The 12289-nt window shown below is 36.1% G+C and overlaps 2 protein-coding genes across 3 annotated transcripts; both read right to left on the bottom strand.

Annotated features, from left to right (window-relative positions):
• Positions 1–225: 225 nt before the first annotated feature.
• On the bottom strand, positions 226–4720 carry LOC140985125 (bifunctional riboflavin biosynthesis protein RIBA 1, chloroplastic-like). The gene is made up of 7 exons (XM_073452880.1): positions 4454–4720; positions 3216–3600; positions 2908–3129; positions 2263–2585; positions 2061–2190; positions 1060–1356; positions 226–600 (listed from the first exon to the last, which is right to left on the bottom strand). The coding sequence occupies exons 1-7, from the start codon at positions 4501–4503 to the stop codon at positions 337–339; spliced, it is 1671 nt and encodes a 556-aa protein (XP_073308981.1). The 5' UTR covers positions 4504–4720; the 3' UTR covers positions 226–336.
• A 993-nt stretch (positions 4721–5713) lies between these two features.
• LOC140984222 (long chain base biosynthesis protein 1-like) lies at positions 5714–11900 on the bottom strand. 2 transcript variants are annotated; one of them, XM_073451479.1, is made up of 13 exons: positions 11752–11900; positions 10784–11018; positions 10610–10704; positions 9940–10031; positions 9540–9633; positions 9361–9433; positions 9113–9245; positions 8213–8387; positions 7469–7609; positions 7292–7387; positions 6501–6642; positions 6240–6367; positions 5714–6163 (listed from the first exon to the last, which is right to left on the bottom strand). In XM_073451479.1, the coding sequence occupies exons 2-13, from the start codon at positions 10896–10898 to the stop codon at positions 5990–5992; spliced, it is 1458 nt and encodes a 485-aa protein (XP_073307580.1). In that variant the 5' UTR covers positions 10899–11018; positions 11752–11900; the 3' UTR covers positions 5714–5989. The 2 variants fall into 2 exon arrangements, with proteins under 2 accessions (XP_073307580.1, XP_073307581.1); XM_073451480.1 differs by having other exon boundaries at positions 10784–11031; positions 11752–11899.
• Positions 11901–12289: the final 389 nt, after the last annotated feature.

Here is a 12289-nt window from a genome sequence, read left to right as displayed (position 1 = left end):
AAAAAAAAAAATTTATGTCAAAAATATTAATTTTCACTACAAATATAGATAAGATCGACTCGTCTTACGGACATTTATCTGGTAGCTTGTCTCACAAGAGACTTACTTAACCAATTAAAATGATAAATCTAAAATAGTGGGAGACAAATCTATATATTTTTATTTTTTAAAAGTTAGTTTCTTCAATGGTAGGCTGGTGAATAAAAAAGAATAATAAATGCTCTCTTAAGAATCATGACATGCTCTTATTCTGCCACGAAAAAAGTAAATATTACCGCAAACCAAATTGCTATTTCGACATGACTGCAAGATGGGAGTGTTGTAGACATGTAGAGTTCAAGGCGACTCGGGTGCAACCGGAACCCCTGCACTTGGTGGATTGTTCTTGGTGATGAGGGATGGATAGCCATTTGTATCGAGCCCGTAAACATGGCCCATTTTGTCCCGTTTTGTCTCCATGTATCGCTTGTTCTCCTTAGTGATGGTGGTATAAAGTGGAACCCTGCCCGAAACTGCTAAACCGTAGCCTTTGAGCCCAGAGTACTTTGTAGGATTGTTTGTCATCAAATTCATTGTTCTAACACCAAGATCCCTAAGTATCTGCATAAGATTACACAACGGGATTTTCATGTGATGAATCGAACCATTTTGCATGACAAATATATTTCTATGTCTGCAAGACCAAAGCAAATGGTTAGAGGCTCCTAGGACTAGGTTTTGGGTTTGAATCAGACCAGGCGTCGGCAAACATAATCCTGATAGACATAGGACTATGCATTCCAACTAGACAGACAACGTGAAAACCACACAACAGTGGGGGAAAAAGTACTTAAACCAGTAAGCCAGTTCAACTACTCAACATATGAAGGTAAACAACAATGAAGATACAAGAGTCGTGGATTAGTCTGCTCGTTTCCACTAATTCAACTTTCAACATTTTGTTGGCCACTAAATTTCTTCGTCCAAGAACTAAGCATGTGTGAGGCCAATAATACTGTACAGAGGTTAGGAACGTTAAAAAAAATTTAATGCTGTGCATGAAGTTAGATAAGGTAATACCTGTGCACCAATCCCATACTCTCTTGAATCGACAGGCAAGCCCAACTCTTCATTAGCTTCAACGGTGTCACTTCCCGCATCTTGCAAGTTGTAAGCACGAAGTTTGTGGCCAAGACCAATTCCCCTCCCCTCATGACCACGGAGGTAAACCAAGACTCCCCTGCCAGCAGCTTCAATCTGTTGCATTGCAAGCCCCAGCTGGTTTCCGCAGTCACATCTGGCTGATCCAAATATGTCTCCAGTCAAACATTCCGAGTGCACTCTCACAAGAATATCTTGTCCATCGCCAATATCACCCTGTTGCACCAGAAATGCCAATGAACAAACTTTGAGATTCTTAAATGAATAAAGCTGGAACCCAAAGCCGTATGTTGATATTTTGTTTGCTGCATTAAGAGTGATTTTCGAAATAAAAATAAATAACAATTGGGGGACAAAACAGTTGAAGTATATAACTATTTTTAAGCCACCTTCGATGAACTCAATATTTTGAAAAGGTGGTTTCTGTCATGGTGTCAGAGCCATCATCATCATATCACAAATCCAAAACTCTTGTTTGCCATCCCTTTAGTCTCAATTAAATTAGATCTTGGATAGTTATTTTGGGGTTTTAGCACTCAATACCCAATTAACATATACATATACACCTTGGGTATGAATTTCAACATAAATTTTGGCCCACGGCATACACAAAGGCCATGTTAAATTATAAAACCACATTGGACCATGTTCCATGAGCTCGAATTTCACAAAAATAAATGATTTCTAATAAATCCTGTTGGTGTCAAACAAATAAAAGAAAGGTGCTCTTTACACGTGGGTATTGGGTTGAATAGGGTTTGCGTGTGTGCATAAGCAAAAAAGGACATGCATAAGTGTGCACATAGGGAAGCTCTAGTAAGCAAAACTTAGGATATAGTTTTACAGTATGTCAACAAGGCACCATCAACGATCAAGGAACTTGAAATGTGTCCAAATTTCTCATATTATTAGTTACTCACCTTGACCATTGCAATATGTTCCATCCCGTCCAAAATTGATCTGTAGCAATAAGCTGTGAACGGACCCCAAGTAGTTGGTATACCAGCAGCAGATGCAGGTTCCACCAATCTGTCCCTCTTTCTCCTATATCTAAAAAGCAAGGCCATACCTTTTCAGGATATGTAAGTTTGGCGAAGAAAGAAACTCAAATGAACCAGTTACCTTATCAAGTCAGCAATAGATATAAGCTTCAAGTTTTCTTGTTCTGCAAATTGCCGAAGCTTTGGTAACCTTGCCATGGAACCATCATCATCAACAATCTCACATAAAACTCCAGCAGAATCTAAACCAGCTAGCATGGAAAGATCAACAGCAGCTTCCGTGTGCCCAGCTCGTTTTAGAACACCTCCCTCTCGGTACTTTAGTGGAAATATGTGTCCTGGGCGATTGAAATCCTCAGGCTTTGAATCTTTTGACGAAAGAGCCTTAACTGTTGTTGCCCTATCACGTGCCGAGACACCCGTAGCTGTACCATGTTTTGCATCCTACAAAAAATCCATACTTTGCTTCCTCAGAGATTTATTTTCTGTTATGTCGGACTAATAAAAGCTTCGCAAAGCATTATTTGGGCATGTTCATATGTTCAAAAACTTGTGTTTGATCATGCATGGATTGAATAGCCATAGACAATAGATACTACAAACCATATCTTGTCTACCAAGACAGTTATGCTCAATCATCATTCTCAAAACTAATGCGAAACATAACCATAAGATTCGCTTGCTTAGAAAGTCAACTGGAATTAAACAATAAAGAGCAAAAAGAAGTTTATGTTTGATTATTTACATGCATAAAGAAACAAATTACCACTGAAACAGTGAATGCAGTACTAAGTTTCTCCTCATTTGCTTTATCAATAACCATCAAAGGAAGCTGCAATCTCTCCAAGTCCTGCTCTTTCATGCTTACACATACTATTCCAGTACCATGCCTCACAAAAAAAGCCATAGCCTCGGGGGTTACTTTTGAAGCCGCCATTATCAGATCTCCTTCGTTCTCTCTATCTTCATCATCAACAACTACAACCATCTGCGATTTTGGTATAAAAAAAACAAGATGAATTTGTAACCAATTTCTGCAGTCCCAAATCAAGAGGCGTCAATCTGATCACCAACCTTTCCTTCACGAATATCTTCAATGGCTTCAGAAATAGATGAGAAACCTGGTGTTGGCAAGTCCAAATCAAATTCACCATTATCAACAGGAAAGCCACTATTGGTTGGTACCATATCGGCGGCAAGTGCTCCTAATACTACAGAATCAGATTGCACCTTAATGCCAGCCAATCCATTAATTGTGACATCATTTTTTGCATCATTAGAGCTATTGGAATGAGAATCCGCACCATCTTCTTCGGAAAACAAAATGGATTTAATTTTCCCACCAGCCTTGATGCTGAAACCTACTTTTCCACTCCATTGATTTAAGGACCCTAAACCATTCATAGAACGGATATTTTCATGGTGGAGACCATTGAACAGTCCGAAATTTTTCAAGACTCTGCAATAAAAGTAGATTAGCTACTAATTTAAGTCATCATACGGGCAACAGGACGGAGCTTAACCCATGAAAAAATTGTTTCATGTCACACACGCAGACCAGTTGCAGATTCCAGAAACTGGACCCCCTGAAGGAGAGCCATTGGACTAGGCTGCAACACAAGAAGAAACTCAAATACTCGCAAACAAAACACAAGTTATTTATTTATTGGTGGTGTTTAGGCTCATTCCCATCACAGCCCATGTTCATGGAGACCATGATCAGTCGAGGATATTCTAGTAGGGGCAAGGACTACTCTCCATTTCCGTGCATAATCTAGTTTTCTGTTCATTTGATGACTCTTAAATGACCAATCCATTAGATTTCACAAAAAGAGATCATCTTCATGTCTTGTATATCTGAACAATATATATTATTATTCAGAAAATTTTTCGACATCTACCGCCGACAAACAGTGGACAGAGATGTAACCAAAAGTTCTTGAGGAATTTTCAGTCCCCTAGTTAACAGACCTCACATCTCAACAAAAGCAGATAAAGAGCACAATCAGTCACTAGCTTTGCTTTAAGATCCAAACAGGAAGAATAATCTCTACTGTACCACATTCTAACATAACCCGTCATAAAAAAACATCTCTGTGACAAGATTTTTGCACAACTTAATAATAATTTGATAAAAAGATTATTTTTCTCAAAAAAAAAAAAACAACGAACCGGAACAACATAATTTAAAAGCAGAAAACTCAATTCAAAATCCAAACTTTTGTTCATGACGATACAAACAATCATCAAACATTAATCTTTACACGATAAAATACAAAAAGGACACCAAAAAACACAGAAAACGAGCTAACCGAGAGCGAGAAACTGGGGTCGATGAATAAGAAAAACCAATGGATGCCATTCTTTTTCTTGAATTCTGAAGAACCCTTATTACGCTTTGGGTTTATTACCCTTCAGCAGACGAAAATGAAGAATCAGAATAATGAATGAGAAAACGGGTGTCACCACCCAATGGGGGTTTGGTGGGCAACTTAATGATTTTCCTTTTCAACCAAATTTTCTGTTTTTCGTAAATCAGTTGTATGCAAAATGGGCACCATTTAGTTGAATAGTTTTATCTCATCCTGTCGTGCTCCGAGCTACAGTAGATAAAGATGCAAGTCGTATACATACCACAATAGGTCCATAAAGAGACCCCGGAAATAGCCAAGGTGGACGCCCCCCCCCCCCCCCCCCCCCCCCCCCCCCCCCCCCCCCCCCNAGTTCTAGGATCAAGCCCCCGATGTAATTAAAAAAAATGTCCCATAAAAGCGAACAATATTATATTTTATGTTATACAAATATCGTTCGATGTATACGTTACGTTCATTTTTTTTTTTGGTAATTGTGAGTTTTGTGATAAATTGATTTGGATTAATTATTGATTACTCATATAGTAGTTTTTTTTTTTTTTGGAAAAATTGGATGAACGTGTTGTTTTTCCACTAGATAAATAGCAATGGATAGATATACAAAGTGCAAATTGCTATTATTGATTTTTCCAACTTACACCTTTTGTTTACTTTGACTTTCAACTATTATAGGCAATTATTATAATTTCTTTTGAACCATAATTCTATAATAAAATAATTTTTAACATCCTTAAAAATTATTAGATATGACATGTACATTGTACTTGTGTATTTCCGCATATCCATGCAAAATAGATATATTTCAACTTAAATTTAATTTTTTAAAGAAAAAAATATTTGAAAAAACTTTTTTTTAATAATAAAATATAAAAAGCATACGGTCAATAATTCATATTAATTAAGAAAGAAAATGGATGAAATTTTCAACCCAAACGCGTGAATTTTTTATTTATTTATTTATTTTTTGGAATTGAATATATATTTACAAATGACTTTTATTCATCCATACCTTGAACATCCAACTTCGTGTACGCTGCCTGCATTTTGACTCAATGGAATTCAATGTTGCTCCACAACCCAAATCGACATAATAAATAATATACCTTTAAGATAAAAATCAATTAAAAATCCCTTCCTCTTCCATGTCCACCACCCCTCTTGCGGGCACCGTGCCCTTCCTCTGCCGATGACATCTGGGTCGCCGAAAGATCTTGGTGGTGGTGGGTAAGAGGAGGGGGGTTTGGAATGGACCAGATATTAGGTGATAAGGGTAGCAGGCATGCAAACTCTACCAAACAAAATAAGTAGCTACACCCAAACTAATTACTTCTCTTACTAGTAGTGTGTAACAAACAGAAAGTGCATTGATTTCCATGCTAGCCGAGCTACAATTTGGTCTATTGTTTTTTGCACTAAAAATTAATCAAGGGGGAAAAAAGAGGCCCTTAGTAATGGAACATAATCCGGAGGATGAAATCATTCTTCTGCCAATACAAAATCAGCAACTTTCTTCAATGATTCGCATGCATTTCTTAGATCGGATTCCGTATGAGCAGCAGACACATACAGCCTAATTCCAGCAGGTAATTTACATTTGTCAACTGTGGATCGCTTTGAAGTTGCCACAAAAATGGAGTAGTCCTTCAATAACTGTAAGCACGTTAAATAACCAATCATGTTTTTGGGACTATGTTATTCGTCCAAGTGAGAAGTTGACACCACTTACATGATCGCAAATATCTTGAAGCACTTGTAGATCTGCCTTCAAGGATCCTGCCGACTTTTTGAGCCTAAGAAAAACTATGGGTGATCGTGGATCACTTGTTATTTCAAGTCCTTGTATCTCTGACACACCTGGAATATTACATAACGTTGCTATAAAGGGAAAGTGGCAATGCGTTTACATCGAGTTCAATATCAGTCAGATGCAACCTAGTTGATAAAATAATGGAGAATAGCCAAATGATCCACAGAAAAAAGTAAAAACCTTTATGTAAAATAGCTACATTTTCCTTCAATTTCGTGAGAAGATTTGGACTTTCTTCCAAGATATCGATGGCAGTAATTGCAGCACTTGCCAGATAAGGAGGCAAGGAGGCCGAAAATACATAACCAGAACTACTGAGACGCTGCAAAAGGAGTATAGCAGTGACATTAGAGAAGATAAGCGGCACAAAATGCAGCAAAATATTGTTGACTGCAAATGTTAAAGTACAACACTATTGCTAGTTCACTCATGAAACAGAATTTCTGAAAAAAGCGGTTTCAAACTTAGCATTAGAATCATGGTCATTAAGTTGGTCTTGTTTGTTTATTATCAGACCTTTGCTAATGTCTGATCGACATACACAACACATCTTGATATTAACCCCGGCACATAATATCAGATCTCCGGCATATACATGAGAGTTTATCAAAGTACAAAAAAATTGTGGAGCCACTTCCAATGAGCTTGAGCTAGTGAGAAAAGTGGTTCTAATAGTAGATTCCAATGAAATGGGTACCAACAGTTTTTGTTTCTCAATCCTGAGCAGTGTCTGGGAACCAGTGGAAGTTATGATCATATTGCCCCAACTCATATCAATTTGTGTCAGCAAGCATTGTTGATCACTCAATCCTCTAAAAAAACAAATGATACTCTAAAACACAGCAATATACTAGTTTGACACAGCAACTACAGACTATTCAAGAGAGTTATACCATTTATCTAAAGAATAAGGGATGAAATTTAGTAGCAACCATGTTTGTATCCCACACAATGACTCAAAAAAAACCCACCTGATGATCGATAACTCGGGCACTCCCGGTACAAAATCCTCCTTCACTGGCCAATGCATGCCCCATTACAGCAGTAACAATATCTACCTTCTCAACCTATCCAAAAAAAAAAAGAAATCAAGATAAAACTAAATGGATATATTTATAACTTGTAGATGAATGGCCAAGGATACTTACCGGAACTCTGCAATGTTCGGTTAGGCCTCTACCAGAACTTCCAAGAACACCGATAGAATTGCTTTCATCTAGGATTACACGGAATCTATATTTCTCCTTCAGTTTGATGATTTCATCCAATGGAGAGATTTGACCAGAATTCTGGAAGTGGCACGTGATTGGTCAGGAATAAACCTTTCACAAAATTCAACTTCATTTCAAATATAGAATAAGTACAAGACTCCGTGTGGAAAACTAACATAGAAATTAAATGAAACAGTTCCCAATTTTTCAAGTAGGAAGTGAGAATCTAAGGCATGATAGCTAGTGTACAGGCCACCGGTAGATCCTCAAATAAAATCGGATGCATTCAATGCAGTTATTAGTAAGATTACGGCCTCTGGATTGTTCATATAGCTTTGGGTGCTTTGGCACAAGGAAATCCTCCATTCTCACATTTTCGCAAGTCATTGATCATATGAACTGTGCTCAGAAAAATTGACACTGGCTATGTTTGAACTTCCATCATATCATATACCATATATTAAATAAAAATGCAAAGGTTTTTGCTCTCAACCATTAAGTTTCAAAGGATGATCTCCAATAAGCATAAAAAGAAGCTAGTGTTCAAAGTGTAGATCAAGGACTTGGTTATCAGAAGAGACAACTTGGAGTACATGTGCTCACCACATCTGAGAAAAAAGAATAAAAATAGAAATCATAGTAAATGAAATAACAAAATGCTATTTCTGTTAGAGAAGATACCTGATATATTGCTTCTACAACGATATAGCGCCTAAGCTTCTCCGCTCGTTTGTTTTCATGGGTAACTTTCTCCAAAATACTCTGTAAGGACTTCGTATCATTGTGTTTGAAAAAAATTATTGTACTTCTAGAGAGGTGAAGGCCATTTTGTATCCCCCAGTGGACTCCCTCATCACTGCAAGATATACCCACCACACCCAACAAAAAAAGAAAGCATAGAAAAGAACAATATGTTATGATTAACAAGAATCACTATAGAAACCCAACACATAATATTTATATAGAAATTAGATCTCCAATATAATCAGCTCATATGTTCATACGTCAAAGCAGTAAAATAAAGATATAATATGTCAGTCACACAAGAGAGATGAATACATAGTACATTTGATAGAATGATGAAGGTGATGACACGCATTTTGATGACAAGATTAAAAAAATTCATAATAATGAAAAAAATCATTGTACACTGACAGATAGTTGCAGACATTTTGAAGCATGAATAAAATCAACATGGAAATTAACATGCTTACATTGTTCGTTAGAAAGAGGAATGCAAACTAAGAACAGAATGCCAGGAGTACAATTTTAAAAAAGGTGGAGTAAGTACTGCCAAAAATGAAGAAGGATTCATGCTTGTGTCAATGAGTTAGGTCCCCACCATTGATATCCGATAATAAAAGCAAAAAAAACAAAAACAAAACGAAAACTAGATCAGAGTTTGGCCATGTTCAGCTTAGCACTCTCCCACTGGTGCTAAATGATATCATATTACTTTCAAATTTTCTACATTTAAATAAACCATAACTTGAACCCAACTAAAATTTTCAGGAATTTCCAGAAAGATGTTATGTGGCACAATACAATAAAATGAACCACAAGTATTTCGGAAAAACTCACACGACGACAATATCACCCTTCTTACAAAATGCTGGAATCGTACTAAACATTGTGGAAAGCCCATAGGAATAGAGTATAGAGTCAGTGGTTCCAAGAAACTTTGCTATTCTGGCCTCACAATCAAGGTGAACATCTGCATCAATTAAAAATATCGACTGCATGGTGTTATGGTGAGCAAAATTAAGGAGAGGCACATAATGAAGTAATGGTGCAAGAGCTTCAGTATATGACAACATATCAGATCCTACCAATTGTCCCATAAAATCCACGTGGACCACAAGAACCAACACCGTATTTTTCCAGCGCTTTGGTACATGACTCCTGCTTCGAAACAACACTATTATTGAAAACCATGTAAAGCAACAAAGTAAAAGAAAAACAGAAAAGAATATTTACTATTTCGTGACTAGAGGAAACTATTTCTTACTTGTAGCTTTTCGTGCCCTAAAAAGCCAAGGTAATTCGCTGATGTGAAATTCACAACTTCTTTACCATTGATTACAGTATGTGTTCCAGCAGCACTGGATAATTAAAATAATGAGATAATATGAAATCTCAAAGAGTATAAGGACTTCAAAATATAATTCTTCATCTGATGAAGCAAGACTAACAGAAATTCAAGCCAACAATCAAGATACACATCATCACTTCTATTATTTAATAATTTTATGTCAGATAATATAGTAAATGCAGTGAAAATTCATGTCCTATAAAGAAAGCATACATCTATTCTAATCAACTCTCATCCTTTCTTTATAGTACCAATATCAGAAAATTGCCTCTTCCAGAAAATGAACTTGAGAAACAATACAAGATGAAAATCTCACCTTTCCAATACCGGGGGTTCATACTTCATCTCTTTAGTAATAGAAGGAATGAGGGATTCCGGGACCCATTCATCACATAACTCATCTATTTCCTAAAATCATTGCCCAACCATGTATATCACAGTGTCAACTTAGATGACAAAAAACAAGATGATAAAATGGAGAATCTAGGAAAATACAAGTAAAAAGACAAGTCTCATGCTGGCCGCAATTTTAGAAGCAAGCAAGAAAGAAGAAGTTTGCTTAATCAGCATGGCTTTCCTAGACGTGAAAGCTATAAAATCCTTCTTCAAAATTGGCTTATCAAGGCATTTGCATAAACAGCAAATAATAGAGCAAGGACCGAGGACACATACTAGCCTGTCAGCACATTTTTTCGCATCAATGGTGTGATATTCTTCAAGCAGTTTGTTAAATATATATTATGAATGCTTAATACTGTCCCATCAGCAAAATATTTATGTACCACGTTTTTTCTATTCCATATCATTCATTTGCAGCAAAAGAATGCGTGAATGAGAAAATGAATCAAACAAACAAAAGAAAGGAATTAATTGAAAAGAAGCTCATTTCATGTCCTGGCAAAACCTTACATTGGAAGAGCATCACTGCATCAGTTTGAATAAAGGAAAAGTAAAGAAGATAATAATTCAGAATATGAAACACAAACCTTCTTCGTCAATGGTCTTTTAGGTGGCTTATAACTTTTTTGGGATACAAGAAAAAGAATTACAACCAAGAGAAGACCCTCCACAAACAGATGGCCTACAGAAATATAAACACATGACAAAATTCACATAATATAGAAACAAAACACAACACACTTTCAAAAAAGATAGCGAACCTCCAATTGGAACTCCAAAAATAACAGCTCGAGTAGAAGGTGCATCAAGAACCAGTGTCACCCAATCTGAAAATGACTTCGCCATACTTTCAAATGCTGCCAACATTGTATCCATTGACTCTAGTTGGAATTCACACAAAGGCTTACACCACTTATCGGAACCAGAAGCTAGTACTCTTTAATTCATATCACTGAAAACTTTCACCACGGTTTTGAATGTATGCTTGTTCATGAGCTGGAACCAACAACTACTAAATCAAACATTCATTATAGTCACTCTCCAGAAATAACTAAGACATTCACGATTGCATCTACAATTCAGACAAATAACACAAGAATGTGTTCATATGAAAGATTGAAATTTATATTTCATGTTTAAGCCCCCGGACTTGGACCCACTCTGCAGTGAAGGGCAGGCTCACACACAGGAGAGGCAAAAAGATTTAATCTTTCAATGAAATACGCCCAGAAAATGCTAGTGTCGCTTAAAAAAAACCGAAAAATCATCTCCCAAAAAATAAAAAGCATTACTCTCTCTTGATTGGATAGATTTGAGATTGGATAGATTTCCAATCATTCCCACTTATTAAAACCACTGGGGCGCCGATCCTATAATTACAAGCCCTTCACGTGTACATTAGATCCCAACAATTACATAAGATCCACAAATTTAATAGAGAACACAGGCATATCCATCACAATTCAGAAGGCGTAACACCATTCAAAAACAAGAGACTCGAATTCAATCATTCTGAACAGAGAGCTAGAGCAACACGGGGAGTGGGTCTGGATACTATCAGACGTCAAGTTAGACCGTACACGAAGCTCAACAGGCTCGGATTCAACCATTCAAGCATTCCATATCCTCAATCAAAAAATCAATAAAATGGGTGGTCGCCCAAACCAAACAGATCTGCATATTATCATCATATCACAATCCCTTGAATCTTGAGATCGGATACACTTACCTCCAGTTCCACCATATCAATCGTTATCGCAGACAGAAATAGGAGAGAAGATGCAAAAAAATCTTAAGAGGTAGTAAACTTAACCAGTTTTTTTTAACATTAACAGGAAAAAGGGAAATTTGTTTTATTTTTCATAAACGTTACAATTTTTAAGATTTTGATATATGTTATTTTTATTTTTTCAATTAAGTCATTTTTTCGATTTAATATTGACGTGAACGACAATACAGTGTTGATGTAGTAGAATGTGTACAGTGTGATATCAATCATCACAATGAAAATAACTAAAATTAAGAAAATAAAAAATTAAAAGATTAAAATGGAAATTTGATAATATAGATAAAATCATAAAATACAAAATTATAAGATCAAAAATATAATTTTTTTTTAAAAAAATAACAGGGTGTTCACAGTTCGACTTGAAAATAAAATAAATAATTATCAATAAAATTTATCAAATTTTTTTTAAAAAAAACAAATTACTTTACACAAATAACTATGATTATTAATAAAAGATGAATTGAGATAGTTAATATCG

This window comes from Primulina huaijiensis, chromosome 9 (genome assembly GCF_012295235.1).
Source record: "Primulina huaijiensis isolate GDHJ02 chromosome 9, ASM1229523v2, whole genome shotgun sequence".
Classification (NCBI taxonomy): domain Eukaryota; kingdom Viridiplantae; phylum Streptophyta; class Magnoliopsida; order Lamiales; family Gesneriaceae; genus Primulina; species Primulina huaijiensis.
This window is presented reverse-complemented; position numbering and strand designations above follow the sequence as displayed.

What these genes read in the sequence shown, in the direction of transcription:
- LOC140985125 (XM_073452880.1), bottom strand. Translation starts at nt 4,503, where the DNA reads ATGGCATCCATTGGTTTTTCTTATTCATCGACCCCAGTTTCTCGCTCT. An exon ending in ACCCCAGTTTCTCGCTCTCG is followed by an intron (nt 3,601 to 4,453) that starts GTTAGCTCGTTT and finishes CTTTTATTGCAG; the next exon opens with AGTCTTGAAAAATTTCGGAC. An exon ending in AGTATGGGATTGGTGCACAG is followed by an intron (nt 601 to 1,059) that starts GTATTACCTTAT and finishes AATCTTATGCAG; the next exon opens with ATACTTAGGGATCTTGGTGT.
- LOC140984222 (XM_073451479.1), bottom strand. Translation starts at nt 10,898, where the DNA reads ATGGATACAATGTTGGCAGCATTTGAAAGTATGGCGAAGTCATTTTCA. An exon ending in AAAGACCATTGACGAAGAAG is followed by an intron (nt 10,032 to 10,609) that starts GTTTGTGTTTCA and finishes CAATGATTTTAG; the next exon opens with GAAATAGATGAGTTATGTGA. An exon ending in TTGTAGAAGCAATATATCAG is followed by an intron (nt 7,610 to 8,212) that starts GTATCTTCTCTA and finishes TGCCACTTCCAG; the next exon opens with AATTCTGGTCAAATCTCTCC.